At 34.9% G+C, this 27,541-nt stretch overlaps 3 protein-coding genes across 13 annotated transcripts; 2 read left to right on the plus strand and 1 right to left on the minus strand.

Moving 5' to 3' along the window:
* The first annotated feature begins 3,520 nt into the window (after window positions 1-3,520).
* On the plus strand, window positions 3,521-8,423 carry LOC145793051 (heterogeneous nuclear ribonucleoprotein 1-like). Of its 2 annotated transcripts, XR_014333553.1 has the most exons (3): window positions 3,598-4,072; window positions 6,100-7,427; window positions 7,940-8,423. XR_014333553.1 is itself a non-coding variant. In XM_082875442.1 (2 exons), the coding sequence occupies exons 1-2, from the start codon at window positions 3,851-3,853 to the stop codon at window positions 7,300-7,302; spliced, it is 1,425 nt and encodes a 474-aa protein (XP_082731568.1). In that variant the 5' UTR covers window positions 3,521-3,850; the 3' UTR covers window positions 7,303-7,672. The 2 variants fall into 2 exon arrangements, 1 of the variants encoding a protein (XP_082731568.1); XM_082875442.1 differs by lacking the exon at window positions 7,940-8,423 and having other exon boundaries at window positions 3,521-4,072; window positions 6,100-7,672.
* A 1,539-nt stretch (window positions 8,424-9,962) lies between these two features.
* Window positions 9,963-25,830, minus strand: LOC145793053 (uncharacterized). 10 transcript variants are annotated; one of them, XM_082875445.1, is made up of 18 exons: window positions 25,295-25,830; window positions 24,793-24,852; window positions 24,594-24,672; window positions 23,965-24,112; window positions 23,111-23,234; window positions 22,316-22,496; window positions 21,904-21,924; window positions 21,558-21,706; window positions 19,329-19,424; window positions 18,274-18,404; window positions 18,057-18,180; window positions 14,004-14,165; window positions 12,720-12,793; window positions 12,553-12,646; window positions 11,647-11,783; window positions 11,475-11,555; window positions 10,829-10,934; window positions 9,963-10,265 (listed from the first exon to the last, which is right to left on the minus strand). In XM_082875445.1, the coding sequence occupies exons 1-18, from the start codon at window positions 25,403-25,405 to the stop codon at window positions 10,194-10,196; spliced, it is 1,950 nt and encodes a 649-aa protein (XP_082731571.1). In that variant the 5' UTR covers window positions 25,406-25,830; the 3' UTR covers window positions 9,963-10,193. The 10 variants fall into 10 exon arrangements, with proteins under 10 accessions (XP_082731571.1, XP_082731570.1, XP_082731573.1 ...); XM_082875444.1 differs by having other exon boundaries at window positions 21,805-21,924; XM_082875447.1 differs by having other exon boundaries at window positions 23,965-24,124; window positions 25,295-25,644.
* LOC145792546 (uncharacterized protein At3g52155, chloroplastic-like) lies at window positions 16,508-17,393 on the plus strand (the record flags this gene model as incomplete). The annotated part of the gene is made up of 4 exons (XM_082873211.1): window positions 16,508-16,631; window positions 16,669-16,948; window positions 16,996-17,069; window positions 17,176-17,393. Coding segments are annotated over 4 exons (696 nt in total), but the record flags the coding sequence as incomplete, so codon positions are not given.
* Window positions 25,831-27,541: the final 1,711 nt, after the last annotated feature.

Raw genomic sequence — 27,541 nt, forward strand, 5'->3', positions numbered from 1 at the left:
GTTATGCATTTATTTTTATTAATTTTACATATTTTTTCACCAAAATATTTTTGAACCACAAAATAGATAACATTACATAACATTAATTAAAAAATGTGTAATTTCATTTTTAAATTACAAATTGATATAACTCTACTAAGAGATTGGGTAACATTTGTTATAAAAATACGTAATGATTATTATTTAAAAAAGAAAGAAAGAAAAATCAACAAGGTGCATACGGTATGGAAAAGTTTCTCTCATAGTTTAGAGAAAATACAAGTGACCCTATAATTTTGTTATAATTACACTGATTTCTCTTTCATTAAAGTTAAAGAGATTGAAAATAATATAAATAGAATGAACACACAAAGATTAACAAGGAAATATAAATCTTTATATATATATATATATATATATATTTCAATGTAAAAGATTTTATCTATAGAATCAATAAATTATTGATAAAAGTTCAATGTAAATTATAAAACTTACTGTATTTTTTTTAATAAAGATTTAAAGAGAGGTAAATCTAATTTAGCAATCAAAAAAAAAAACGCTTATTTTTTTAGGGTTACTATTTATATCTATCTAATTTATTTGGACCCTTCATTTTTGGGTGTCTCTATTTACATACCATATTTGGTCTTAAGGCATGCCACTACTTAGTTCACACCTTTAATAATTTGAAAAAACATACAGTTTGTTTGGTTCTGGTTTTCAGAAAATTTTACTTTTTTATTTTTTGTATTTTAATGTTTTCAATGAATTTTTTTAATGTTTAAAACAATTTTTTTTTTAATTTTTAGACACGCCTAACATAAATACACTTAAAAAAGTATAATATTTTATGAAAAAATCTTTAAAAAATACACTAAATACCAAAAATATAAAAAAGAAATATATGAAAATTCAGTACAATTTTCGTATTTTTGTGTATTTTTTAATTTTTAAAAATATTTTTCACAAATATTATACTCTTTAAGTGTATTTATGTTAGATGTATCTAAAAATTAAAAAAAAATATTGTTAAAACATTAAAAAAATTCATTGAAAACATTAAAATACAAAAAATAAAAAAGTAAAATTTTTTGAAAATCAGAACCAAACAAGCTGTATGTTTTTTCAAATTATTAAATGTGTAAACTAAGTAGTGGTGTTCCTTGAGACCAAATGTGGTGTGTAAATAGAGGCACCCTTCATTTTTCATTTTTTAATTCCAATTTTGTCCCAAGATCAAATTCTATTTCTACCCTTATTTACTAACACTATGTTTGGGAACGTAGGAGAGAAAAGAAATGAAATGATTACTTAAGTTATAAAAGGAAAGAAATGAAATGAAATGATTGTGATTTCTCTTCTTTTTGTTTAGATAAGGAAAAAAAAAAATGAAATGATTGTGATTTCTCTCATTCTTGTTTGGTTGGGTTTCATTAAGAAAAAATAAAAGAAATTATTTTATGTTATATTACCAAAATAACCTTTTTATATTTTCAATCATTTTATTTCTTTTATTTTTATAGGGACAAAATTGGTATTATGAAAATATTGGTTTCTTTTCTCTCTCAATCTCTCCACTTTTGGGAAGATTGAAAATGAGGCTTATAAGATAAATGAGTTTCTCTCAATTTCTTCCCATTTCTTTCCACTTAAGTTATCCAAAAAAGTAAGAGAAATACATATCTCTCCATTTATTTTATTTTCTCTCCAAATCACTCAATCCAACACATAGCGTAGCTCTCTATCCCTAATTTTCCAAATCCTAACCCTAATTCAATTACCTCCGGCTTCACTCCCAACGCCGGTTGTCGTCATCACAACACCGCTGTCACCCACAACCACTGCCATCATCGCAGCACTACCGTTAACCCTCTTCCTCATTCTTCTTCTTCGTATAAAGGACAATCGGTAGCATTTGGGTTGAATCTTCATGGCTTCAATCTTGAAACTAAATTATTGCTCTTTTGCTATGTTTTTTCTCTCTTCTCCTTCTCTCTCTTCCCAGTGGTGGACAATGATGACTGATCTACTTTCTCATCGACTCAATTATTTCTCTCCTTTTATTGTCTCTTTCTAACGGTAACCGACTCGGACAAGACCAGTGACCGAACTACTCTAGCAAGACCAACGACTTGATGTACTCATACAAAACCAGTGACTTCGACTCTATTTGTCTTGAAATCCTATGGATTTGTCTTGAAATCATGTAAATCTATTTGTAAGTTGGTTCATAATTTTAATTGATACATTCCAGTTTGGTATTGCTTTGGAAGTTTTGAATGTTAATCAATGTTTTTAGCTCTGTTTCTAAACAAATCGTTCTCTTTCTTGACCTTTTTCTCTATTTTTTCATTTTTGCAATCCTGAGATGGTTAAATCTATGGGTCTAGTTATGTCAAATGGGTTTATCATATATATATACATGTTTGATCTCAAAAAAACTAGTTGGATTAGGATTTAGCTTCATATTGTAAATTGAAGCACTAGGCTGTAAATTGAAGAACAAGAACGACAGCGAGAAAGGAAGAGCTAGGTTTGTGATGCAATGATGATGGTAGTGTTGGTGGGTGGAGGGAGTCGGGGGGTCAGTTGCAGCGACAAGGTGGTGGCGCTAATGGGTGAAGGGTGTCGGCAATGAGAGTTGTTGGCGAAAAAGAAAGATGAAAAGTTGGGTCCAAAAGAAAAGGAGTATAGTTGAAATTAAAGTGGGAGTTCAAAAAGAAAATAGAGGGGAGTTATTTAGGGGAAATTATACAATACTCCCGAAATTTTATGTGGTCATATTCTAAGCCAATCACCAATTACTTAGTCTCATTTTGTGCCCTCATCCCTAACATAAATTGTGGGCCTCTATCTATCTCCACTAATCAAAATTTTATGGAACACCACGTGTTCACACTTCGAAAATACGGAATAATCATCCGTTATTTAGTTAGGTGAGAGTTTAAAGAAGTAGATGGTCCAAAAAAAAATTAGATAAGTGTTAGTGGTGTTTTGAGAAGTTGGTAAAAAGTTGACTTTTTGATTTTTTTAGTAACTTTTTTGACAAAAAAACTAAGAGTATGTTTGGTTTGAATTTCTAGAGTGATTTTGGAAAAAAAATTTTAGAAAATTTGTTTGGTTTGTAAATTTTCCAAAACAATTTTCAAAATCACTTTCTCTCTCTTACCTATCAATCAATCACTTTTTCTCTCTCCTCTCTCATTCTCAATCACTTTTTTTCTCACACATATCTACTCAATTATAACAAAACTTCAAATCATTACAAACTCTCAAACTCTATAATTACTTTCAAAATACACAATCAAACAAACAAAAAAAATTTCTAAACTCTCTCCCTAAAACAATTTTCAAAAACTACTCTCCCAACAACAAACCAAACAAGCCCTAAATTGTTTTGAATAAAAAAATTAACTTTTTTAATTAAAAAAATTAAAAAATCAAAAAATTAACTTTTTTTTAGCAACATCCCAAAAGAAACATCCATCTACATTTTAGATGGAAAATACAAAAATATCTATGGTGGTACAATGGTAAAAACTCCAAAATACATGAATTATGGTATCTAATGCCCTTGTCTGTTTTATAGTATGAAAATGCTGACATCAAATCACAGCCGTCAGCCACCGCTCTAAATATCAAAATATCTATATAGTCCCAACCCATCCAATCTCGTCCGTCCATTCACATTACTTTCCCCCCACACACCCCCTCTCTCTCTCACTTCCCTCTAAAGTTGACCCATCCTCTCTCTCTCTCTCTCTCTCTCTCTCCAAACCTAGTCGGCGTCTTCGCCACAAACCCTCACTGTCTACGCCCAACATTTGCCTTCTCTCTCTCTTGGCTGCAACATTTTTAGAGAGAGAAAGTGATGGATTCAGATCAGGGGAAGCTCTTCATCGGTGGAATTTCGTGGGAGACGACTGAGGAGAAACTTAACGACTATTTCGGGATCTATGGTGAGGTATTGCAGACCGTTATCATGAAGGACAAGACCACTGGCAGACCCAGAGGTTTTGGCTTCGTCGTCTTTGCAGATCCTTCTGTTCTTGATAGGGTTCTTCAAGAAAAACATGTAATCGACGGCAGAACGGTGAGATTCCACCTCCATTTCACCATTAGATTAGATTGCTTTTCTTTTCTTTTTCATTTCTGGGTTTTTGCTACTTCAATGCGATTTTTGTTGGGTATTCACCATTAGATTTGTTTTATTGGTTGTGTTTTTTTGTTGTGCTTGTTTGGTTTTGTGGTGTTGTGAAGGCATTTGCTTGGTAGGGCATTTCATTTCTTTGTATGTAATTATGCTTTAGGATTCTGGGATTTTGTATTTCTTTTGTTGTTTGAACAGTTTTGTGTTGTTATTGATGGTTTAGTTAATCATAAACAGATGGATAGGGATTTTGTATTTTTTTATTGTTTGAAAAGCCTTATGTTGGTTATTGATGGTTGAGTTGATCGTAGATAAATGGATAGGTTTGTAGATTCATAGGTTTATTGGTTTTTCTGAATGTTTTGCTTTGTTAGAGTTCTGTGGCGAAGCCACACTCATGTTTGTTGGTTTTTCTCTTTCCACTTATTAAATACTTTTTTTTATAATGTTGTGCTTGTTTTGATTTTATCTTGTTCGGTATTAAGAGGTCCAGGTCATTTGTTGTGTTTTACTATTGCAACTTTAGTAGATTCGGTTAATTTGAATTTTAGATCAGGTTTTATTTGCCATTTTATTTTTGTGAATTAATAATTAGTGTTTTACTACCCATTGTTGATTATTGAGTTCATGTTTACTAGTTGTTGGCTCTATCTTGAATTTTTATTTGTGTTCTCTTGAACAAATATCAAATTGTATAGAGGTGAGTTTTGATTCAAGGTGGAGGAAGTTTTGTTATAGAGAATTTGGGAATAATGTTTTGCTCTACAGTTTATGTTCATCTACTTATTTAGTTTTTTTGGGAGTTTTTTTGCTACATTGTAAATTCCACTTGTAGCTTAGAACTTTCATCATGGGACTTTAATGACATAAATTGCATTATGGGTTTTCCCTAAGCTATTGAATGAAACAGAAACAACAGAGGAATATTGGAGAAATGACTCGATTGTTTGAAGCAGAGGTGGCTCAACCTAAGGCCTAAGGCCTACAAAGAAAATCTCAAAAGATACTTAATTCTCGAAGGGTCCAAATTTTATTAGGCATGTTAGGTTTTTGATGAAACAGAGGGATTCTGGTGTGTAATTTCCCCCAGTGTTGCTCTGGGAAGATATGATATGACACTAATGTTCTAATTTTCAATGGTAGATTGGACTGAAGGATTATAATTTTCTGTCACCATATCTTTACCAAACATAGTCATCTTTGTGCGAGTATATGGGTATAATCATGTAGAATTATCTTAAATTCTGTGATTGCTATGTTATTGTTGATATGTCTATTCATATGTGTGCATATTGGGTGTTTGGGAAGTGGGTTTTTATGTAGGTTTTTTTAGTTGTAGGATATTATTGGAGAAATTTTTTTTTGTGTTTGGGAAGATAGTTGGGTTTTTTTGTGGTTGGATGTGATGTTTGTGAGAGAAAAAGTAAAATGATTATGGGTTTGGATGTGATATTTTGTTTGGATGTGTTTTTTTTGGTTTTGCAAAAAGTTTTGTCTTTTTGTGAAAAAATAAAAAAAACCCAAGTCTCAAACTTCCCAAACACCACCGTTGCATACATTAACGAGTTCACCATCAACTTCACATTTGTGCATGTTGGCCGACAGCTGAGGCGCCAACATTTATGGTACAAGCCATTTAGATTTTTATTTTTTTGGGAGTGTGATTGACCTTATATATGTGTTGACATGTTACCCATTTTTTTCCCTTTCTGGTTAACTTTTTGATACTTTGGGTATTGGATTAAAATGTGGTTTTGTGAGTCTGCTATTTGAAATGACTACATGAAAATATCTCCCTCCTTTTTGTCTGATTTCATTTTGTTTTTATAATAAAATTTACATTAGTACCACCTGTAAAGTTTTGCTCTCTTTAGGTGTGTTTGAAGTTGCATGTGAGCATACTTGGGCTTTCCCAGATTCTTCCTTTTGTTATCCATTTTGTGTTATAACTAATGGCTTTGATTATTCAGGTTGAGGCTAAGAGGGCCTTATCAAGAGAGGAACAACAAATTTCCTCCACTAGGACTGGAAACACTAACAATAGCAGAAGCTTTGGAAGTGGCGGAAATTATAGGACCAAGAAAATATTTGTTGGAGGCTTGCCACCTACTTTGACTGAGGAAGGTTTTCGTCAGTATTTTGAAACTTATGGTAGTGTAACTGATGTAGTAGTCATGTATGATCAGCAAACCCAGCGGCCTCGTGGATTTGGATTTATTTCCTTTGATAGTGAGGATGCTGTCGACAGGGTTTTACATAAGACCTTTCATGATTTAAATGGTAAACAGGTGGAAGTGAAGCGTGCTCTTCCTAAAGATGCCAACGTTGGTGGTGGTGGCGGTGGCCGTTCCATGGGTGGTGGTTCAGGTGGTGGTACTAGTGGTGGAGGTTATCAGGGTTATGGTGCTTCTGGTGGCAATTCAGGTTCTTATGATGGTCGAATGGATTCAAACAGATATATGCAGTCTCAAAATACTGGTGGCGGTGGGTTTCCGCCTTATGGTTCTTCAGGGTATGGTGCTCCTGGTTATGGGTATGGTGCTGCTAATAACAGCATGGGTTATGGTGGTTACGGCAGTTATGGTGGTGCCAATACAGGTTATGGCGGTCCTGCTGCTGCAGCCTATGGTAACCCAAATGGCCCTAACGCTGGTTACGGAAGTGGTCCACCAGGTGCCTCACGAAGTTCATGGAGCTCTCAGGCTCCCTCTGGCTATGGTGCTGTGGGCTATGGAAATGCTGCTCCTTGGGGTGGTGCTAATGCTAGCGGTGGTGGTCCTGGTTCAGCACCCACAGGTCAATCTCCAGCTGGTGCTGCTGGGTATGGGAACCAAGGCTATGGTTACGGTGGGTATGGTGGAGCTGATGGGTCTTACGGAAATCAAGCTGCATATGGTGCTGTCGGAGGTCGTGCTGGGAGTGTCCCAAATAGCAACGCTTCCGCTGGTGGTGGTGCCGGTGGGGGAGAGCTGCAAGGCAGCAGTGGGGGCTACATGGGAGGTAGCTATGGTGATGCCAATGGGAATTCAGGGTACGGAAATCAAGGCTGGAGGTCCGATCCCTCTCAGACTTCTGGAAGCTATGGGGCTCAGGCAAATGGTCCTCATGGTGGGCAAGGTGGATATGGTGGTGGGTATGGTGGTGCCGCAACTCGACAGGCTCAACAACAGTAATTTTGATGATTTCATTATGTTTGGGATTCAGTCTTCTTTGCTGTGAGGACATGCTGTCAATGCTTTCCCAATTTATCTGGCTGAAGGGGTGACTCTCGTTCGACGTCATGCATGCATTGGGACTGGTTGGATTGCTTGACTCCCAGTAGTTTGCAGTCTATTTTGCTAGCGTATAATGACTAGTTTTTGTTTTACTTTTGAGGAGTAGAATTGTCTCTTCTTTAGTAATTGCTCGAGTGTAGTTTAAATTTCAGTGTGCTTATAGTTGTGCTATTAGCTGATCTGGAGCTTTTTACCTATCCTAGTGTTTAAGCTATAATAGCTTATATTGAACTTTCATATGGTTTGATGCAGTTAAGTATTTTGTTAATGATGTGGAATTAGCATATTTGATCTTGGGCCATTAGCAGAATTTAGTTGATAGGCAGGGTCATAGATATGCGTTTGATGATAGTTTGTTTGTAGTATGCCATTCCATTTTCTTTGGTATCACAAGGTAGAACTGCAAGATATAGTGAAGATTCTTACTGTAGGAATATGGCTACTTGGGTTGGTAGCCATAACTGTAGTGGTAAGTAGTTGAACTTTGAAAATGGCATAATCATTTCCCCCTGTATTTGCCCTTTGTCTTGTACAGGAGGAGAGATGCTCAAGTTCTAAAGTGGAGTCAAGTGTCCACTCATAGCTGAACACGAACTTCCTAGTGGTTGTGTTTATCGTGGAAGGGGACGTGGAGTTGGCTGGTAAACTCCTGAGATTGGTCATGTGGAAAGCCAGGTCATGTTGGCGCATTCATTCATATTCGAGTATGGAATCTCACAATCTTCATTCAGGTTGTGGTGAGCTGAAGGATTTTCCAAAGCTGAACAAAACTTGTGGTATGTTTGACTAGAGCAGTTGGACAGATTTCACACTTCACAATTTCAATTTGATTCTAGTCAGTTAGGCTGCTTATTAGTTCTTTAGATTAGCAATGAGTATTGGTTTGAACATCAAAATTGTCTGAGAGTAGTCTTTAGTTCACTGGTTGACGTGCCAATGAATTGTCATTTTGTGTTGAGAGTTTTGACAGAAAATCAGCAATATTTATACAATTAAATTGTGTTTGTTGTTCTCTTTTATACTTTTTTTTTTCAATACTAATAGGATATCAAATATCAATAGATAAGAATTTTGATGTCTCTTGTGGATAAGTGATTTGCTTCCCAGTATGCTAATAATCTTTGACGGTTGCAATTTTTTGGATTCAGTCAATATTACATTGTTTTTGGATTCGTCTAAATGGGCCTCGACTATCGCATTCTTGCCACTAGAAATTCTCTCTGTGAAAATGTAGTTATATGTTTTTCTTCCTTGAATTAAATTTTTTTTTGGGGTCCAAGTTATATCAGCCACAAGGATATTAATTGTTTGTATGCTGGCTTGTTATTGTCAATATGTTTTCGGATTTGGGGTGGCTGCTGTGCGGGGTGCATAGCAGTCACTGTTGTGTAGTTAAATGGGCCTATTTTAGGGTCCATTTTGATAATTTGAACAGTTCACAATGTATAGATGTTTTGGGAAGTTGGTAAAAAGTTGACTTTTTTGCTTTTTGATTTTTTTGATGGCTTTTTTGGCAAAAAGCTGGGTTGTTTTGGGTAAAAAAGTTAGTGTTTTTGGCTAAAAAAGTTAAATAGTTAAAAAGTTGGCTTTTTACCATTGTTCCTAAAAGACTATACTTGTAAAAAATCACTTTAATTGGATATCATTTACTCTTTCGTCTATTCATATTTACATTCATTTTAATATTTTAAATCACAATTGTTATTTATTTTTGCAGATACAAATGTGAGTGAATGAATGGGTAAATGATATTTAATTAACTTGATATTTTACAAATATGTTTTACTTCATGTATTCTTTTATCTAAAAAAAATTTAAACAGTTCGAATTATCGAAATGAGTCCCAAAATGAGCCTATTTAATTGCACAACAGTGGTTGTTGTGCACCCCCATACAACTGCAACCCTAAATCTGTTTCAAAAATTGACTTCCAAATTATTTTTAGGACTATCTGAAAGTGCTTTCAAAATTTGTTGTTTTCGAATCAGATTTAGTAATCTGTTAATAGTTGTAGTGTGGATAAAACGTGGTTAATAACAGTTTCACTTTAAACACAACAGTAGCTGTTGTGTCTTGTGCACAGTACGATCTCCGAAACTTAATTGCTAGGCACTAAATGACAAGAAATTATGAAATTCAATAATGTTATATTCATCAGCATTTTAGGTCTTTGTGATAAAAAAATTTTGCAAAAACTTGAATTTAGACCAATTGTAGAAATTTTTTTTTTTAATTGGCTAACAATTGTTGAAAGTCGGAATTTTGGTGAAATTAAACAAAGAATTTTGGTGAAATTAAACAAAGACTTTTGAAGGAAAAAATTTAAAATTTGAATTTTTATATTTGATTGTAAAGTTGTGAAAATTACATTCAACATTTGCTAACTGTCAGAAAATTCTGGGGTCTCAACATCTGCCTTGCAAGAAAATGTGTGTTCCCCTAACCTGTCAATCTTAAAAATCAATGTTGCCAATGTATTAAAAGAACCAATTTATCCCAAAAAAAAAAAAAAAAAGAGGAGAGAGAAAGAAAGAAAGAAAGAAAGAAGAAGAAACGTATTAATAGAACAAACTCATTTCACATTGATCACATGCCAATCTAAATTTGAAGATTCAGCATTAAAAATCATGCAATGTAATTTGTTATAAGTCATTCAAGTGGTCTCGCAACAAATGAAAGAAATCAAGAATGAGAAATAAATGAACCACTAGGCTTGAATAGGTCTGGTCTATCTTCGGAGGAAGCAATCAACTAGTTGAAGACAATGGTTTGATCTCTGTGGAAGACAATCAATAAGCAGAAGGCACGCCATTGTATGCATTGCCGAATGTAGAGACATTGCCAGAACGTGAGAACACAACCTACATTGGAGGGAAGGAATTCAAATACTTTTCTTTAGCATTAGCACCATATGTTTGAATTGAGTTCATAGAATGAAGTGTTCAAAACGTCGTGTTTGGTTTCTTTGAAAAGACAGCATATCCATAAAATCATTCAACTGGTGAGAAACAATGAATTCTGTAGAAAACTAACTAAATTGTTTCTGATGCCTAAAAACCCAATTCAAAATCTACTGCTCGGGAGAAGTTCTGCTATGAATGAGTCCAATGAAAGTTTAACCACTTATTGTTTATTTGCATCATGCTTCTCATAAGCTCATGATCCCCATCTTTTTCTTCTTTCTTTTCTTTGCTCTTAACAAAAAAGGGGGGAAAGGAAGGCATTTTATAATCTATAGAAGATAAGCAGCCTCATTTGTTAATTACCTTGAATAATATCATTTTGCAGAACCAACTTTTAATGCATAATGCATATGCTACTACAATACAGTGAAATGGTTATTAGGAGACAATTCATGGCGGCTTCAGTAACCTTAAAAAGAATGGAGCAACAAATAACAGTTTGGCATGGGCTAGAGTAATACCTGGTAGTTTCTGAGTGTGCAGGTTTTGAAACCAGCTGCACAATAATCAAAACAATACTCCCATGTCCGGATGAACTTTTCATTGAATCCCAATGCGATGATTTTGCTGAGAACACAAATAAATGCTTAAGCATCAATGTATAGAATTTGTCAAGGACTTGGAAATCATTCATATATATAGCAGATTAAAGTTAATTATAGCGATAAAAAGCAGCAGACTTTGAAGAGATCCGGAAATTTGAGGCAGAAAGATGGAAGAATTTGTATTTCTGTTCTTTTTATTTATAACAAATTCATACCCATTTGATCATAGCCAGACTTCTCTGATCGACATTATATACTATTCGATTTTATACTCAAAACAATATAAGGTTTGTTATAAATATAAGCCTTATGTATGAAGGTTATACATCCATAAGCATAATAAAGTATTGTAACTGACTCTATTACCCATAGCTTGTTCATGGATATACTCTTGCTTGTAGAAACACTAATATAAGTGACTTTTCAAGTCCTTAGGTTACCTCTTGATTTGCTGCACATGTAGTGGTATTAATATCTTTTACTTTTTACAATGAAGAATTCAGGTGGTAAACTTTACAGGGTTGTGTATTATGTCTAGTGTTACTTATAGTGTTTCTCTTACCTCTGGTTCTCCAGGAAGTTTTCCCTCCAACATCTGAGTGTCTGGTGGTAATGTATCCCTATGTTTTCCAGGTGCTCAACACTGCAATTAAAGCACTTGGATATTTTTAAAAATGAAGTTGAATAAAATTGACAGCCAACTATAGAATTATGAACACGACATTTGCTTTTACCAGAGCCTGGATGAAGCGTCCATTGCTGATGTTATTCTACTTAATGAAGGTAGGTATCCACCGGGAAAAATATATTCCTTTATAAAATCTGAGCTTCGCCTGTACTCATCATACCGCTCATCTGGTATTGATGTGAACTAAGAAAAAATCAACCACTCTTAACTGTTAGCAAAAGACTGAATGTTAGCCAAAAATTTTCTATTGTAATTTCTAGAGTTAGTTATGAACATTTGGAAGTTAATGTTATTGTTTGCTATCATTGGATGCAGAGGATAATAACCTAATACTGAGATATCCAATAATCATTATTTTAAAACAAAATGAGTTCAGCATAAAATGGTCTTTGTTTTAAACAAGTGGAAAGAAAAGATAAAATGTTTAAATGCTATCAAGAGCAAAGTCGACTCCTTTTAAATCCTTTTTGAAAGACAGTAGTCTGATTCAATTTTCATCATCTGTCAATATATACCCTGTCAGGATGTGACATTGTTTGGAAAATCTATCTGCAATTTTTAGTTCAGCTATTTACCAGATTCAAGTGATTTATTTCCAAGGCTTAACTTTATCTCAACTCAAATTGATTAAGTCACTTGTTCCATATGGAAGCAAGTGTACTCACCAGAGAATATGGAGATTTGGTTTGTCACTCACTATGAACAGCACTAAATTTTTCCAGTGCAACCAAGAGATTAACAAATTTTCCCAATTAATGATTAGAAGTATTGCATGGAAGAGGTCTCTTATAGATCAATTCCAACACAAAACAAAAGGAACGACCAAAAGAATATGACGACAACAACATGAGAGCAAAAGGAACAAACAAGAGAAATACAAAGAAAACTTCAAGATAAAGAGAATTTTGGTTCTGGCATACAATTCTCAGTTTTTCTTTTTTAGTATCATTACCTGTAGAACGAGAATACCATCTTCTGCCAATACTGAATCACAACAACCAAAAAACCCTTCCATGTATTCGTGGCCAACAGCTTCTATCATCTCACTGTATATGATAATCAATGAGGTCAACACGGGTTTATTATAATCTGATGTAATTTTGAAATGAAGAAACTCACGAAGATATAATTCTGTCATATTTGTAGGTATCAGACAATTGGCGGTAGTCACAAAGAAGAAATCTTATGTGGTCCTGGCAGTGAAATTGATTTGGCATAGTAAGAGACTAGTGAGATTATAAGTGGAGAAGGTGTATTGCTGATCAGCCAGAGAGATGAATACATTTCTTAGGAGTGCTAAAAATCTTTACAAAAAATAAAAAAAAACTGAAGATGTTTAGATATGTAAACTTATTAGTCTTCTCACACTCCAATTGAAGAAATCTTACAAACTTTGGTTAATGGAGGTGGACATGGTGGATCGTCAGTTGGCTCTATTCACATCGGTTTAGGTTTGAATGAAAACGTAACCTGCCAGATGATTGTCTATGCTGAAGGCTAGGATTCTGACCATCTCAAGGGAGTTCATCACTTCATCTAGTAATGGGGTCAATGAAGGTTTGTTTACAACTCTTAACAGCTCCAATATTGAGTTTGGCCACAACTACATGTCCAAGCTTCTAGTGAAAAAAAAGTAAAACAGTTGACGACCTCATCATCATTAGTGAAATTGAAGTCTTGACTAGTCCTTCCTATATATAAATGAGAGCGAATTCTAATTTCTTGAAGCTCTATCATTTCTATCTCCTACATGCAAAAGTAAATATTGTCCTGTATCATATAATTGTAACTTCAATGCCCAAAGTAGCAATCGAAAATTTATTCCTTCTGGCAAGGGGTGAGAGATATCTATGCCCTAACTTGAGGGAAAGCAAAGCATTGAGGAATAACATAGATTAGAGGCAGTAATGTTATTATTATTATTTTAGTCTTACTTGATAGTGATATAAATAAATTTTATTCTAGGACTAGAATTTCACTTTCCCTGTATGCTTTTCTCCTATTATTCCTTGTTCTATTCCTCTTTAAAATATCAACTCCTTGAGCATCCATAAATACTAGATGCAGAAATCCCTTTGCCACAGATGTAATACAAACAATAACACCTTGATGAAATTCTTTAAACTCTTTCAAATGAATTATGAAATTATTGATTGGGATTTGATAGCTTATCTGCAATAATAAGGTGTAATGTTAAGGAGTCAAAAGAGTAAGGAATATGAAGAAAATCTTAGCACATCATTTATAATTATTAGCCTTCTGTTTTCATTCACATGTAGCCAGCATTGCTGGTTAAACTAATAGAAAAGGTTTGTTTTGTTTAACACAACTTCTTTTATGCTTCAGAAGCAAATATTTACTTGCAAAGTGCACCCAAATTGTGACATGGAAAATTCTAATTACCTGAAGGCCAGCTTCCTTCACTTTCATTTCTGCAAATCTCAGTTGCTCCTCAGATAGGGTGATGCCAGTATATTTGCACCCAGTCCTCTTGACAACTTCAATAGCTAAGCTTCCCCAACCACACCCAATCTCAAGAACTTCATGTTCCTTATTAATTCTCGCCTAGGTTGGGCAGATATCAAGGTGTAAAAAATATTGATAGAGATAAATTGTATGTATTATTGATTGATGTGTTAATTGTGTCTATTACAAATGGTGAGTGGCTCATTATATAGGAGAGGGTTTGGGTAGTAGGTGAGGAGTAGGTGAGGGTAAATTGGTGGTAGGTGTAGTAGGTGTGGTAGTAGGTGGTGGTAGGTGTAGGTAAACTCTAACAGCCCCCCGCAAACTCAAGGAGGATAGAAACTAACCAACTTGAGTTTGAAGAGAGGAACAAAACAAGAAAATACATAAAAATAAAAAAGGATAGGAGACACTGTATGGTCGTGTCAGACCGTTGTAGCAGACAGTTTACGGGGTCATGTCGGACCGTTGTAGCAGACACTGTGTGGTCGTGTCAGACCGATGTAGAAGACAGTTTATGGGGTCATGTCGGACCGTTGTAGAAGACAGTTTATGGGGTCATGTCGGACCGTTGTAGCAGACAATGTTGTGACAGATGTTGTGACAGTTTACGGAGTCTTGCTGGACCCTTGTAGAAACTAACCGAAATCAATGTCGGGACAGTTTACAGAGTCTTGTCGGACCCTTGTAGAAACTAACCGGAATCTATGTCGGGACAGTTTACAGAGTCTTGTCGGACCCTTGTAGAAATTAACCGGAAACAATGTCGGGACAGTTTACAGAGTCTTGTCGGACCCTTGTAGAAACTAACCGGAATCTATGTCGGGACAGTTTACAGAGTCTTGTCGGACCCTTGAAAAAGTTGCACCCTCAAAAGGTGTGCCCAATTTTGTCAAAAGGCGTGCCATCAAAAGGCGTGCCCAATTCATCAAAAGGTGTGCCGGACATGATGGCGAGGCACGTGGGCGCCTTGGCTTGCGTGCCCGGTTGTCGGCTGGTGGCAAGAGGCGCGCGATGCGCGTGGCTGCCTTGGCTATTTAACCAAGGTTGATGCTGAGGCTGAGGCAGAGAAAAGCTGCAAAAAACCTCTGAAAAAAAAACTTCGTTGTGCTGAGAGAGAGTCTGAAAAACTCTTCGTTGTGCTGAGAGAGAGAGTCTGTAACACTCTGTTGCGAGAGATATTCTGTAACACTCTGTTGCCCAGAAAATGGCCTCGTCCTCGTCTTCCCGTGGACTGCTCACCCTCTTTCCCGACCTCAACGAGTCAACGAGAGAGAGAACTGGTGCGGTGGCACTGGAAACTCAACCAAGCGCCCCGGAGTTTGCTCCGTTGAACTTTCCGATGCGGTCGGTGGAGCAAAGAATGGCAGTGCAGTCGGATGTGGAGGCCAATCAGTATACTCTGAAGGCATGTGTGGAAAGCATGACGGCGGTCACAAACTTGTCGAACCGGCTGCAGAGTAGGACAAATGAGGTGCAGCATTTAAACTCCCAGCTGGCTCTGCTCCAACGCATGTATAAGGATGCGCGAGCAGAGATAAGCGTGCTAAGGACAGAAAACAAGGAGCTGAAGCGGAAGGCCACTGTGATGTTCCGATTTGGAGGGCCGCCATATGCTGCAGTGGAGGAGTATGGGGGTGTGAACGTGCTGGGCGGCGTGGAAAACACGGAGGCAGCACCGTCAAGGGCCGTCCAGGACGGAGGCAAAAAGAAGAGACCGGCGGCAGAGTAGGTCGGTGGGTGGCCGTCTGCAGAAAAGAAAACAAAGCTGCTGTTGTTGTGATTTGTTTGTTTTTTTTTTTTGTTTTGTTTTTTTTTTTTTTTTTTGTGTAAAATTGTGATCGGGGTTGATCTCTGAGAGGAATAAAAGAAGGTAAAGTTTAGTGTGTAAATCTTTATCACACGAATTGGTGAAAAACAGCAATGTTGTTTGGAAATTATTTTTTTATTTTTTATTTTTTATTTTTTATTATTATTATTATTTTTTTTTAATAAGAATAATAATAATAATAAGAATAAGAATAATAATATATTAAGGTAGAAAGCGTTTGGGATGAGGGAATCGGTCAGGAGAGTGCAAAAGGTAACAGAAGATAGGTTGGAAAAGTGACAAAGTAGTGGGTGAGGCTAGTGGGTGTCCTTGAGTGGAGAGAGAGAGAGTGCCTGAGGCTATCCACAGAACAAGGGTGTCCACCTCAACCAACTCCACTCATTTCCTTTTGTTTTATTTTCAAAAGCAGGTGGAGCAGTGTGCATATCAGTGTGGGTATTGTTTATTGTATTTTATTGTTATTGTTATTTTATTTGTTTTTGTCAAAGCTGCAGAGAGAGTGAGAGAAGGAAAGAGAGATGAAAAAAAAAAAAAAACATTATCCTACTCCTCCTCGCCGACCCTCTTCTTCCCTATTCTTTCCCCTCGAACACGATCCGCTCGATCTCTCGTAATTGAGACGACCACCGTCGCCGAAGCTCAAACTTCAGAGGAGGCTCGTTCGGAGTCTGTTGCTTGCCGCCTAATCCTGCTTCGTCATGCGAAGAGTTCATGGGATGATCGTTCATTGCGAGGCTTCTTGATACCTGCTTCCTTCTTTATCTTGCAAAGATCATGATCGCCCTTTGAGTAAAGCGGGACAAGCTGATGCTATTGCAGTTTCACACAAGCTCCAGCAGTTGGGTTGGATTCCTGAGCTTATTTTGTCCAGTGATGCAGTGCGAACAAAGGAAACACTTAAAACTATGCAAGAGCAAGTGAGAGGATTTTTGGAAGCTGAGGTACATTTCATTTCGAGCTTTTATTCAATTGCAGCAATGGATGGACAGACAGCTGAGCACCTTCAACATGCCATCTGTAAATTTTCAAGGGACGAGATACTTACAGTTATGTGAGTTCTGCTGACTGTAACAGCTTGTTTGGAGTTCCAGTTAATAGGTGTATGGGACATAACAGAGGATGGGAGGAGGCAGCCTCAATGTTCTCAGGCACCTCCATAGAGCTGAAGACCTGTATGGGCCACCAGTTGAGTTCATGGCTGCTGCTGCTGCTGAGTACTGAAAGAGGTGGTGTGGGTACTGCACACCATACCCTTGCCCAGCTGCCGCTGTCGTGTAGTTGGTGGCAGCTCCTCCTCCTCCTTCACCTGTTCCATTAGTCCCTTCTCCGAAATTCAGATATGGGTAGAACGCAGCTGCCGCTGCTGCCGCTGCTGCCGCTGTCATCATCCCACCAGCACCAGCGCCGTAAATGGGATACTGAGAGGCAGTTGCGAGACTGGTATTGACGAAATGGGTTTCAAAAAAGGAAGTGAAATTGGGGCTTTTGGGGAGTGATGAGTTGTTCTGTCAAAGAGTGTGGCGAAGTGTTTGTGGATCAATATGTGACGCTTCGGCGAATTCCGAATCAAACAGCGGGAGAGAAGGTATGTGTTTGTGATATGTGTTGAAAAACTCCCGCGGGCAGCGAGGGCAGCGAAGGCAACGTTGCCGGCCGGCTGCCCGCCGGAAAGAAAGGAGTATAGGCCTAAATCTTATAGCTCTGATACCATGTAAAAAATATTGATAGAGATAAATTGTATGTATTATTGATTGATGTGTTAATTGTGTCTATTACAAATGGTGAGTGGCTCATTATATAGGAGAGGGTTTGGGTAGTAGGTGAGGAGTAGGTGAGGGTAAATTGGTGGTAGGTGTAGTAGGTGTGGTAGTAGGTGGTGGTAGGTGTAGGTAAACTCTAACAGTATTAGAAAAATATGTTAAATAGATAAATTAACATGGAAATTGAAGCAACTTCTATAGATAAGCCTAGCCTCACTTTATCAATCAGAAGAGAGATTTTTCTCAACTGTGCCACTTTCAAGTCTTCATAGACAAGCAATCTGCATCTCAATGTGGTTCCATCCATGTTCATACAATTACAGTGAAAATTGGTAGGAAATTCAATGCAATAAACTTCGTTGAAACAGATCAATTAAAAACATCAATAATATATCATACCAGATCATAATGACGAGAGATATTCCTGCGAGCTTGTGTAACAGTATTTTGCCGTGACACATGCTGAAAGAAATATTTTGCAGATGCAATACAAGCGGTGAAAAGCAATGGTGTCCACCAGCCCCTAAATCCAAAATAAAAAATACAACTACTGAAATTTACGAGATTACTGCAAGCGGTGCATCACATTATATCTAGTCTATGGAACAAAATTTACCTTTTGTTATTAAACCTTGAGACAGACGTCTTTAAATCTCTGTTGGCAACTAGGAAGCACGGATACGGATACGGATACGGGATACGGATACGGATACGATACGATACGGCGATACGACAAAATTTGAAAAACTAGGATACGGGTACGGCGGGGATACGTTAGTAAAAAATATTATTTTAACAATTTTTAGTAATGCAGTATGCATAAAAATAAAACTTAAAGGAAAAAACAACTTGATAAAGAAGAAAAATTCCTACAAAACTAAGAGCCTTCAAGGTCAATAGGTTTAACTTGTCCCCCTTCATCAGTGAATATCACAAGACCTTAGCTAAAGCCAAAGCCAAAAAACCATTCTTAAATAAAAATTTCAACAAATATACTTTTTTAAGTCATCAATGATAGCCTAGGAAGCATGGATACGAATATGGTGATATGGGGATGTGGATATGGCGATATGTCAAAATTTGAAAAAGTATGATACGGGTACAGTGGGGATACATTCATAATTTTTTTTTTTTTTTTGTGATTTTAATAATGTAATATGCATGAAAATAAAACTTAAAGTAAATTAATAAATAAAGAGAGGGATTCCTATTAACCTAAAAGTGCTCAAACATTCATAAAACATCCAAAACTAAAAGCAAAAGTAAATGCAAATGCAAATTAAACATCATCCTTACATGCCAACACCAAAAAAAAAAATGAGAGCAGAGAGAAGAAACGTGAGAGAGTGAGAAAGCGAGAGAGAAGTGAGAGAGACAACAAGGATACATCAATTTGACAAATTCTATTACTTAAGCTCTCACTATATTCCTCTTATGAAAGAACTAAACAAAATATTATAAGTAATATGTAACTTCGAGTATCCGATACTTCAAAATTAATAAAAAATTAATTAAGAAGTATCCGATACGTATCCGCGAGTATCCGATACGGATACGTCACCCTTTTTGAAGTATCCGTGCTTCATAGGTTGGCAATAAAAATCTGCAGAAGAGTTCAGCAAGGCAAACACCAATACTAGACACCTGAAATGAATTAAGATTCTGGCTTACCATAAATAGGTTTTGAAGACCTTCATGTTTATCAACCACAGAAAAATCCCCATTAATATATGCATCTGCAAGGCCTAAATCAGCATTTGTAGCAACCTGTCAAAAGAAATTCCACCCAAGAAACTTGTGTATCACAGAAATCTGGGTAAAAGTTAATCAACAATCCTATTCTTGGTCTGTTCTACTTCAATGATATATAACATGTGAACCTACCCTATTAAAAGAAATGTTTAACGAAAAGAAAGGATTCATGCCTTCCAGTAAAACTGGGGATTGTGAACTGTCAGAGAAACTTTAAGAAGACATTTCTTTCTGGTTCCTTCAAAGGTGAAAATTGTACCTCCTTCCTCCAATAAACTATGGTACCAAAAATGATATCGAATTGATATATGTCCATTAAATTTTATTTTTTTAATGATAGAATTCAAACAAACATTTCAATATTGAGATTGGCAAGTGACTACACTAAGACAAAGGAAACTAGATTTGGGAACACGTAGAAATAAAGAATTGAACAAGATAGCATGGTCAGACCAATGATAGCCAGCAGTTACTATGATGCAATTTGTTTCATAGTTACAGAGGACAAAAAGTAAAGAACGAAGTAAAATGTTAAGAACCACTGCTTTAAAAATCATGAGCTTTAAGACATCAAACTTTAAGTATCTATACTATCAAAACACCTCCTCAAGAGTGACCAAACTCTCTCTTGGAACAATGATAACCTAGGTTGGAGGAGCAAGTGCATGTATTAACTGTTGCAGGGGGGTCTGGTGACATCAACAAGCATAGGACTTCGTGGTGTGTTAATTGAGTGTATTAAAGGCACTTATAATTGAGGACAAATCCAAAACAAAATATCAAACATGTTGGTGTCTATTAGCATCAAACTGTGTTTGTTTACACACAATCACATAAATATGTGACACTATATAAGCTCAAAAAAGATTGTCATTAAACAAAGTAAAACATACTGCAAAAATAACATGCATCCAAGTCAACATTTAAATTAGTATATTAAGCTGCAATCACGTGATAACAACATCTAGACATATGCTTCTGCTCCAGATTGTTGATAAAAGGATATACAATTGACAGAAAAAATAGGAAGCACCTCAAGCATTCCATTAATTCTCACCGTGCCCAAATGAAAAATATAACTAACCTAGAACGATATAGAAATAGGTAAAAAAATGACAAGATGAGCTTAGGCGTTGCACGCGCACATATCATTTCAATAAGAAATTTTTTTTTTGAAAAACTACATAAAAAAAATAATATAAAGAAGTTTACGTATATTACCAGAGCAGGGCCGGCCCTGAGTTATTAGAGGTCTAAGGCGAATTTTTTAAATTGGGCCCTTCATGTATCATTATCTTAAAAAAAAAATTTATTTGGATAAAACAAAAAGGATAAAAATTTATTTCTATTGCATTACAATTTAACAAAATTTAGATAACAAATATATATATATATATAATAGTTGAACTTCAATTAGTTGAATCGAATATTTATTTTTTAGCTTACCAATGCTATAAGAACTAAAATTAATTGGGGGTAAGGATGAGAATTTTCGACACAACTCAAGCAATATATAAAATTAGTAAGTTAGGGTTGACTATTTTTTAACATGAATCTAAGTATGACACGACTCAATCATATGACTTATTAATTATATATTTTAATGTTCACTAAGGGATGCCATGATATTTTTTTAATCTTTTATTTAACTCCATTTAACTGAATAAAAAAATATGTAAAATAATAATTAATGCTAATATCTTTTTTTCATTTAAGATATGTATTTTTTTGTTACCTATTTTAGAATCAATCAAATAAAAAATATATAGTAATAAGGTACAATTTTTTTAATTAGAAAAATGCAATTGAAATAAAATCAAACATTCTATGAATAATTTCATTTAGTAGAAATAAATCTTATAATATTCAACTTATGGGAAAAATTTTAATCTCTTCATACACTTGCTAAGTTATTTTTAACTAAAAATAAAAGTTTTCACATTAAATATCAATTGGATATGAATCAAAATAATACCATACAACAACATGAAAATAAATAAATTAAACTAATATTAAAAGAATTATGAAATAACACAACAAGATACACTCTCCTAATTGGGGGCCCTAAATTTTGTTCAAAATTGGGGGCCCGAGGTGACGGCCTTAGTGGCCTCACCTCAGGCCGGCCCTGTGTCAGAGTGAACTCACATTAAACAACCAGTAGAGATGTATTGTCCAAGGAACCTGGTAACAAAAAGGCGAGCTCCTGTTTCTATCAAAGAAGGTACCATATGTTTGGGGCTGTTCAAAACAGCACAACTTTTTCCAAGCATACCATGTGCAGCAACTAGGCCAGCCTGCAAAAAATAAATAAGTCAATTGTCAGTCGCATAATACCAATAAATAAATCAACATATTAAAAAAATATTTTGAAAACACTTAATAGATTAGCTACCATTTTTCTTTTGGGCAATAGTTCTCTGTTTATTATTCAACATGGAAGAGCAAACGAAAGTTTCCTTTGAAATCGTTGCTATATGTATATGAATGTTACCTTTAGTCCATCCGCCGTAGCCTGAAAGAAATGTGATACAAAATGCACAAATCAGTCACTATGCTAAATGCTGTTTAACATGCCTCAAAACAACACAAGCTACTAGGTTTTTCTAAAAGTGGTAAAAATACTATGGCTTTTACAATTAAAAGTAAATTGCAATGACAGCTTAAAGAATCAAAGCATTGTTTCTCTTGCAAAACATACTGAAGTATATTGCATCACTTAATTGAAAACAAGGATACTTCCTGGAGATTGCAAGTGTACTATAACATAAAAAATATATGTTTCATTTTCTTGTTGTATTCAATTTTATCTGGAAAATTGAGTTTTGATGTGAATTTTATCTGATGAAAAAAAAAAAAAAAAATTGATTCACAGTATCTTTCTCCGAACAATGAAAGAAACTCACCTTGGTATGCTCCGCAGAACCATATTCCTCTTTTCCCTTGAATGTGATCAAGCTCAAATGATGCTTTTGATGCAGCAACTGATGGGAATGGATGGCCGGTTGACCACTTGAGCAGTGTATGTTCTGGGGTATGTGATGGATTTAGAGTTACCAGATAAGGTAGCCCTGTCTCACCAAGATTCTGCATGTCAAGAAACATTATGGAACGAATGAACATATTAATTTCAGAAAAGAGCTCTTGGTTTGGGAGACAATGACAATTTTATTAAAGCTGTGATTATGTAATGACTCCATTTTTTGTACTGCTAATGATGAGGCCATTTATTATGCAATTTTGGTCAGCATTTTATGCTTGTTCTACAAGTCAAAAGTAATATGAGGTGATGTTTCATTTTAAGGATTGGACTTTGCTGTTTCCCGTTAAGCACCAGATTCATGTCAGAGAATGCACATATGTTTGTGGTATACAGTTGATCCACCTTGCAAGTAATTTGTTGCTCTATGTTGTATTCATATTTTTAAAACAGTGATTTAAGGTGTTCCTCATTCTGTTTTGGAGTTCGCTTCATTTGTTGTTGAAGTAGAAATTTAGATGCCTGTCCATTTATTTTTTGGGTAATGACTGAGACTATGACTAGCTTAAATACATATTATGGTGGATCAAAAAATCTTTAGCATATTAGCTGCTCTGCAACATATCAGCATTGCGGCATCACCACATTCTAATGTCATGTACTGATGAAAATATAAAAACAACTCCAGTTCACATGAGGAGAAGGAGAATGTGTTACAAACTTGGAGCACATTGAGCCAATATGTCACACATACTTTGTTATCCATAGTTCCAAGAAAATTCCATGCACTCCATGCTGCTGGGTTTTTGGGCATTAAATTTTTGTCACGATGAAGAAAAACATCACTGCCATAAAGAGTTGAAAGAATGTTTGTGCATTTTGAGATGATAAACTAAGGGAGAACTCTAGCATCATTTTCAATGCTCACTTAACAGAACCCAAAAGGAAAATAAAACCAATCAAGCCAAAACATCATAAAAGTGTTATCCTCTAGTACCAACCTTTCAAATTGGTGGACATTATAGTCCTTATATATTCCAGTCAAAATGAAGACTACAAATATCCTAATTCCAAAGGTGGCAATCATAGGATTCTTATGCATCAAGATAATCTAAAAAAGAATTTATTTGGAAGGCATTGTTAATAACTCTCTCTCTCAAATACACACATCTACAATTCTTCCGCTTCTCTTATCCTATCCTCCTGTTCTTTTTACTCTTAACTCTTAACTCTTATCTCTGTTCTTTTCTTCTCTTACTATTTATTCTTTGAAAGGAAGAAAATACCAGTCAGTCTATGAACCTTGAGTTAATATCTTGCCTTGATCCAACTTCACTAAAGGAGATGCAAATTATGATAACATTAGCCCTTTTCCCACCTCATACATGGCATAAACAAGCAGTATATGAGGTAAGCACAGACTTATTTCTTCATTGTTTACTATTAAACAGAAAGAAAGATAAAAGAGTTATTCAGCATATGTGTCTTTGTTTTTTTAAGCTAAGAGGTAGGTGTGCATTATATTAATTTTAGAAAGATCTAATACAAAATTGACAAGGAAAGTAAAGGCAGTACCTATAGACATATTGAAAAGCACCAAGTATCCTCATTTCATCATATGTTGCTTGTTTTCCCAACATTTTCAGAGCATCTGGAGCATGGATGGCCATTATGCATCCATTGTATGTTTCTTGTGAACCATCTTCACAGGTTATGAGGCAACCTGATCAAATTCCTTTCACATTTACAATTAGAATTTCATCACAACTCTGACAGATAAATTGTATATTAAACCTGCTAAAACTCTTTTCTGCATTCACTCTTTACAGCTACAATGCAACAATTGTTTCTTTTAGCCACAAAATAGTTCCCACTACTATTAGATCTCTTGTTTTACAATGGCATGGAAACTGAAGCATGGTCTTTTATATTCTCAACCACGAGATTGAATTAACGCCAATAGCTTTTCATAAAGTTTCTCACATTTCTCAAGTACTGAGGGCATTTCAAAATATATCCTCATTCATGTCATGTTACTTCAGTAGAGGGGGGGATACTAGAATTTTAATGTTAACTGCACACTGATACGAATTCCTAAAATCATGTCAGTTATATTACATAATATTGCCTTAAGTAAATTATTCTGAAAAAGGCATCAATATAGGAAAAGAAATAAAAATAAAGATCATAATTATGTTACTCACCATCATCAATTGTTGAAACAGAATGTAGCCCACAGCCGGTTCTTATTTGACAACCTCTACTCTCCAACTGTTCTCTAACCTGTTATTTGCCCTTTAACATCAGTAACAAGCAACATGTGGTTTTCACTAAGAACCTTAGCATACGTAGCATTACTTGGAGAAAAGTATATTTGAGGTATTTTGAAAGTACTGAAATCACCTTATTAACAGAATCATGTGAACGCCATCTGACAGTAAGCCACTGAGGATGGCCAAAGAGCTGTGGGCAGATTAGAACAAACTTAAGAAACACTTCAAATACGGAGACATGAAAAAATTCATTCTACACATGAATCAAACATCCCGCATGGAGCCCGGGATCCTCTCTACCCAAAATCCTATTCTCCTCAGGTTCATAAAGGAGCCGAGTCGAACTGAATAGTTATTGTTCAAGTTTGACTTGTTTACCTAAACAAGCTTCAAATTATGTTCAAACTTGGTTTGTTTATCTTTTTAATTGATTTCAAATGAGTTTTAATCAAACCAATAACAAGCTGAGCTCAAGTAACTTGATTTTTTTATAATGCATACAAATTTATCAAATCAAGTAGTAGTTTGTTCAAATTTAACTTGAAAACTTAACCAGCTTTAAACAGTGTTCAAGTTTGACCTATTTGAGAATACAATGGGAGATTTTTGGGTGTAGAGAAAAGCAAATGTACCTGAAGCAAATAGTGATTGCGACAAAATGAAAGAACAGAGTATGCAGAAAAGCTCATTACTCCTTCTGCAGGGCAGGACCAGATTGAAGCACATACTGCCCAGTGTCTCATCGCGATCGATGTTGGGGTTGCTTTCAAGTTCTTCAAGGTACCTGCAATGGTAGGATTTAAGGGATTAGCCAGGTGCGCATAAATTATCCGAACACCTTATCATTAAAATAAAAAAAATAAAAAAAAGGCATCATATTCCCAAATAAAAACTTTCAAAAATTTTGGAGTTGATCCACTTCAAAATTTTCAAATTTCTGAATAGAGAAAGCTCGGCAAAGATCAAAATGCATTTACCGATTAAAAATATTATACAAATTAATAATATTTATATTTTTTCATTAGTTGACGAGTCATATAATAATAAAACATTAGATTATAAATCAAATTTACTTAAATTTCGTTTGGCTATAGCAAACTTCTCAGTTAATTTTTTTTTGTTTTATTAAAAGAATCTTGAAAATTTTATTTCTTACCAAAAATTTCAGTCTATTAGCTTCTTAACTCTCAAATGAAGCCTCAATAGAGTTATATAATATATGTGTATATATATATATATAAGATTTATTAATTTATATTCTTTTCAAAATGTATATTAAAAAAATTCCATCAACATGCTTTTTTTATTTTTATTTTTATTTTTATTTTTTATGGGCCATCAACAAGTTTCTTCATATCAAAAATACCGTTGTCATAATATTTGCATAAATAATTTTGTATAATTTTTTTTTAGATAAGACAGAATCTTCTATTTCAAATTTTGTCTCCATATACTAATGCACTTCTAATCATAGGTATGTATTCCAAATTTTCAAAGGTTAAAATGATATAATTATAAGAAAATGAAGCCTTATAAGAATCCTTCTAGAGACTAAAAAATTATATAAATTAAATTATCGACTACTTAAAAAGGTATAAAAATTATATGTATATGAGGTTCACATCTCACCGTGAGCAGTTGATATTAGGAATATGTAGCATTTTTGTTCCAAAACAAACTACAGAAACAACGGACATAATTTATCCAAATATATATATATCTTCGAAATCATTTATACATATACAAGCAAGCTATATATCATAATTACCTCGATACATCATCCTTGAACTTGAGAATTTCTCGAACCATTTGTCAGAAGTGTTGGAAAAATAGTTTAATATAGGCATATTTTTTAGCCCAAAATTGAGTGGGCCTCAAACATCTTTTGGGGCTGGTCCAAAGAGGTGAAGTGTTCCTTGCCACGTGGCAAGTCACACGGTGAAGACGGTACGTCAAAACCATTTATAAGTGAATGGGAAGTTAACGTCGTTTTCGGGTCTAACATTAATTTTTTAGATAAAATTCATTTGAATTTTTTCAATAAAAATTATTGTGGAAATTTAATTTAATTCTAAATTCAAATTTTGGGTTTCTAAGTGGTTTCCTAATGTTTGTAATTGTGAGAATTTAATTTAATTCTAAATTCAAAATTTGGGTTCCTAAGTGATTTCTTAAAATTTGTACCTCTTCCTTTATTTATTAAACTATTCGAATAGTTTAATATATATATATATATATGTATATATTCAAATAGTTTAATATATATATATATATATATATTCCTAATAGTTTAAATAATAAAGTTCAAACTGTTTCATGTGCAACGGCTACTTTTCAAATTGTTTGGAAAGAAAACTATTCCATGTGCAACAGCAGAATGTGTTTGAAACAGATTGCATCTGTACAAATTCAATTCACACCTGTTCACTTCCTCAAAGTATCTTTTCGGGTCAGATTTCTTGCCTATATATACCTACTATTCCAGCAGTGTTCAGATCCGAAAATATTCAGTCTGAAATTTCTTTTTATTTGCTGTCCAAACTATTTTTGTTTGCATTTCTCTGCATTCTAGTTTTAGAATTAAAATAAAGAAAGTATAAGAACACAAGGTTTTAGTTCGCCGTATAAATTTGTGTGGAGTGCTACTACAAGTTTGTGAAGATCATTGTATCCTGAGAGATAGACGCCACTCAACCGTAAGCATCGTAGCGGGGTGAATCTGTTTTAAGGATAGAGTGTCACACACTCGACTTGGTCTTTAATTATTGATTCGGTTCAACAAAATAATTTCTGTAAGTTTATTTTATTTTGTTTGAATTGTTTTAAGTTATTTTATTTACACAGAAGATTGTTCCAACAATCTTAAGACAGAATCAAAT

This window comes from Camellia sinensis, chromosome 6 (genome assembly GCF_055761805.1).
Source record: "Camellia sinensis isolate YWXY chromosome 6, ASM5576180v1, whole genome shotgun sequence".
Lineage (NCBI taxonomy): Eukaryota > Viridiplantae > Streptophyta > Magnoliopsida > Ericales > Theaceae > Camellia > Camellia sinensis.

Coding starts and splice junctions, on each gene's coding strand:
- LOC145793053 (XM_082875444.1), bottom strand. CDS start 25,405: ATGAGACACTGGGCAGTATGTGCTTCAATCTGGTCCTGCCCTGCAGAA. Junction 24,673..24,792: donor CACATGATTCTGTTAATAAG/GTGATTTCAGTA, acceptor GGCAAATAACAG/GTTAGAGAACAGTTGGAGAG. Junction 18,181..18,273: donor TCAAGGTTTAATAACAAAAG/GTAAATTTTGTT, acceptor TTTTGGATTTAG/GGGCTGGTGGACACCATTGC.
- LOC145793051 (XM_082875442.1), top strand. CDS start 3,851: ATGGATTCAGATCAGGGGAAGCTCTTCATCGGTGGAATTTCGTGGGAG. Junction 4,073..6,099: donor ATGTAATCGACGGCAGAACG/GTGAGATTCCAC, acceptor TTGATTATTCAG/GTTGAGGCTAAGAGGGCCTT.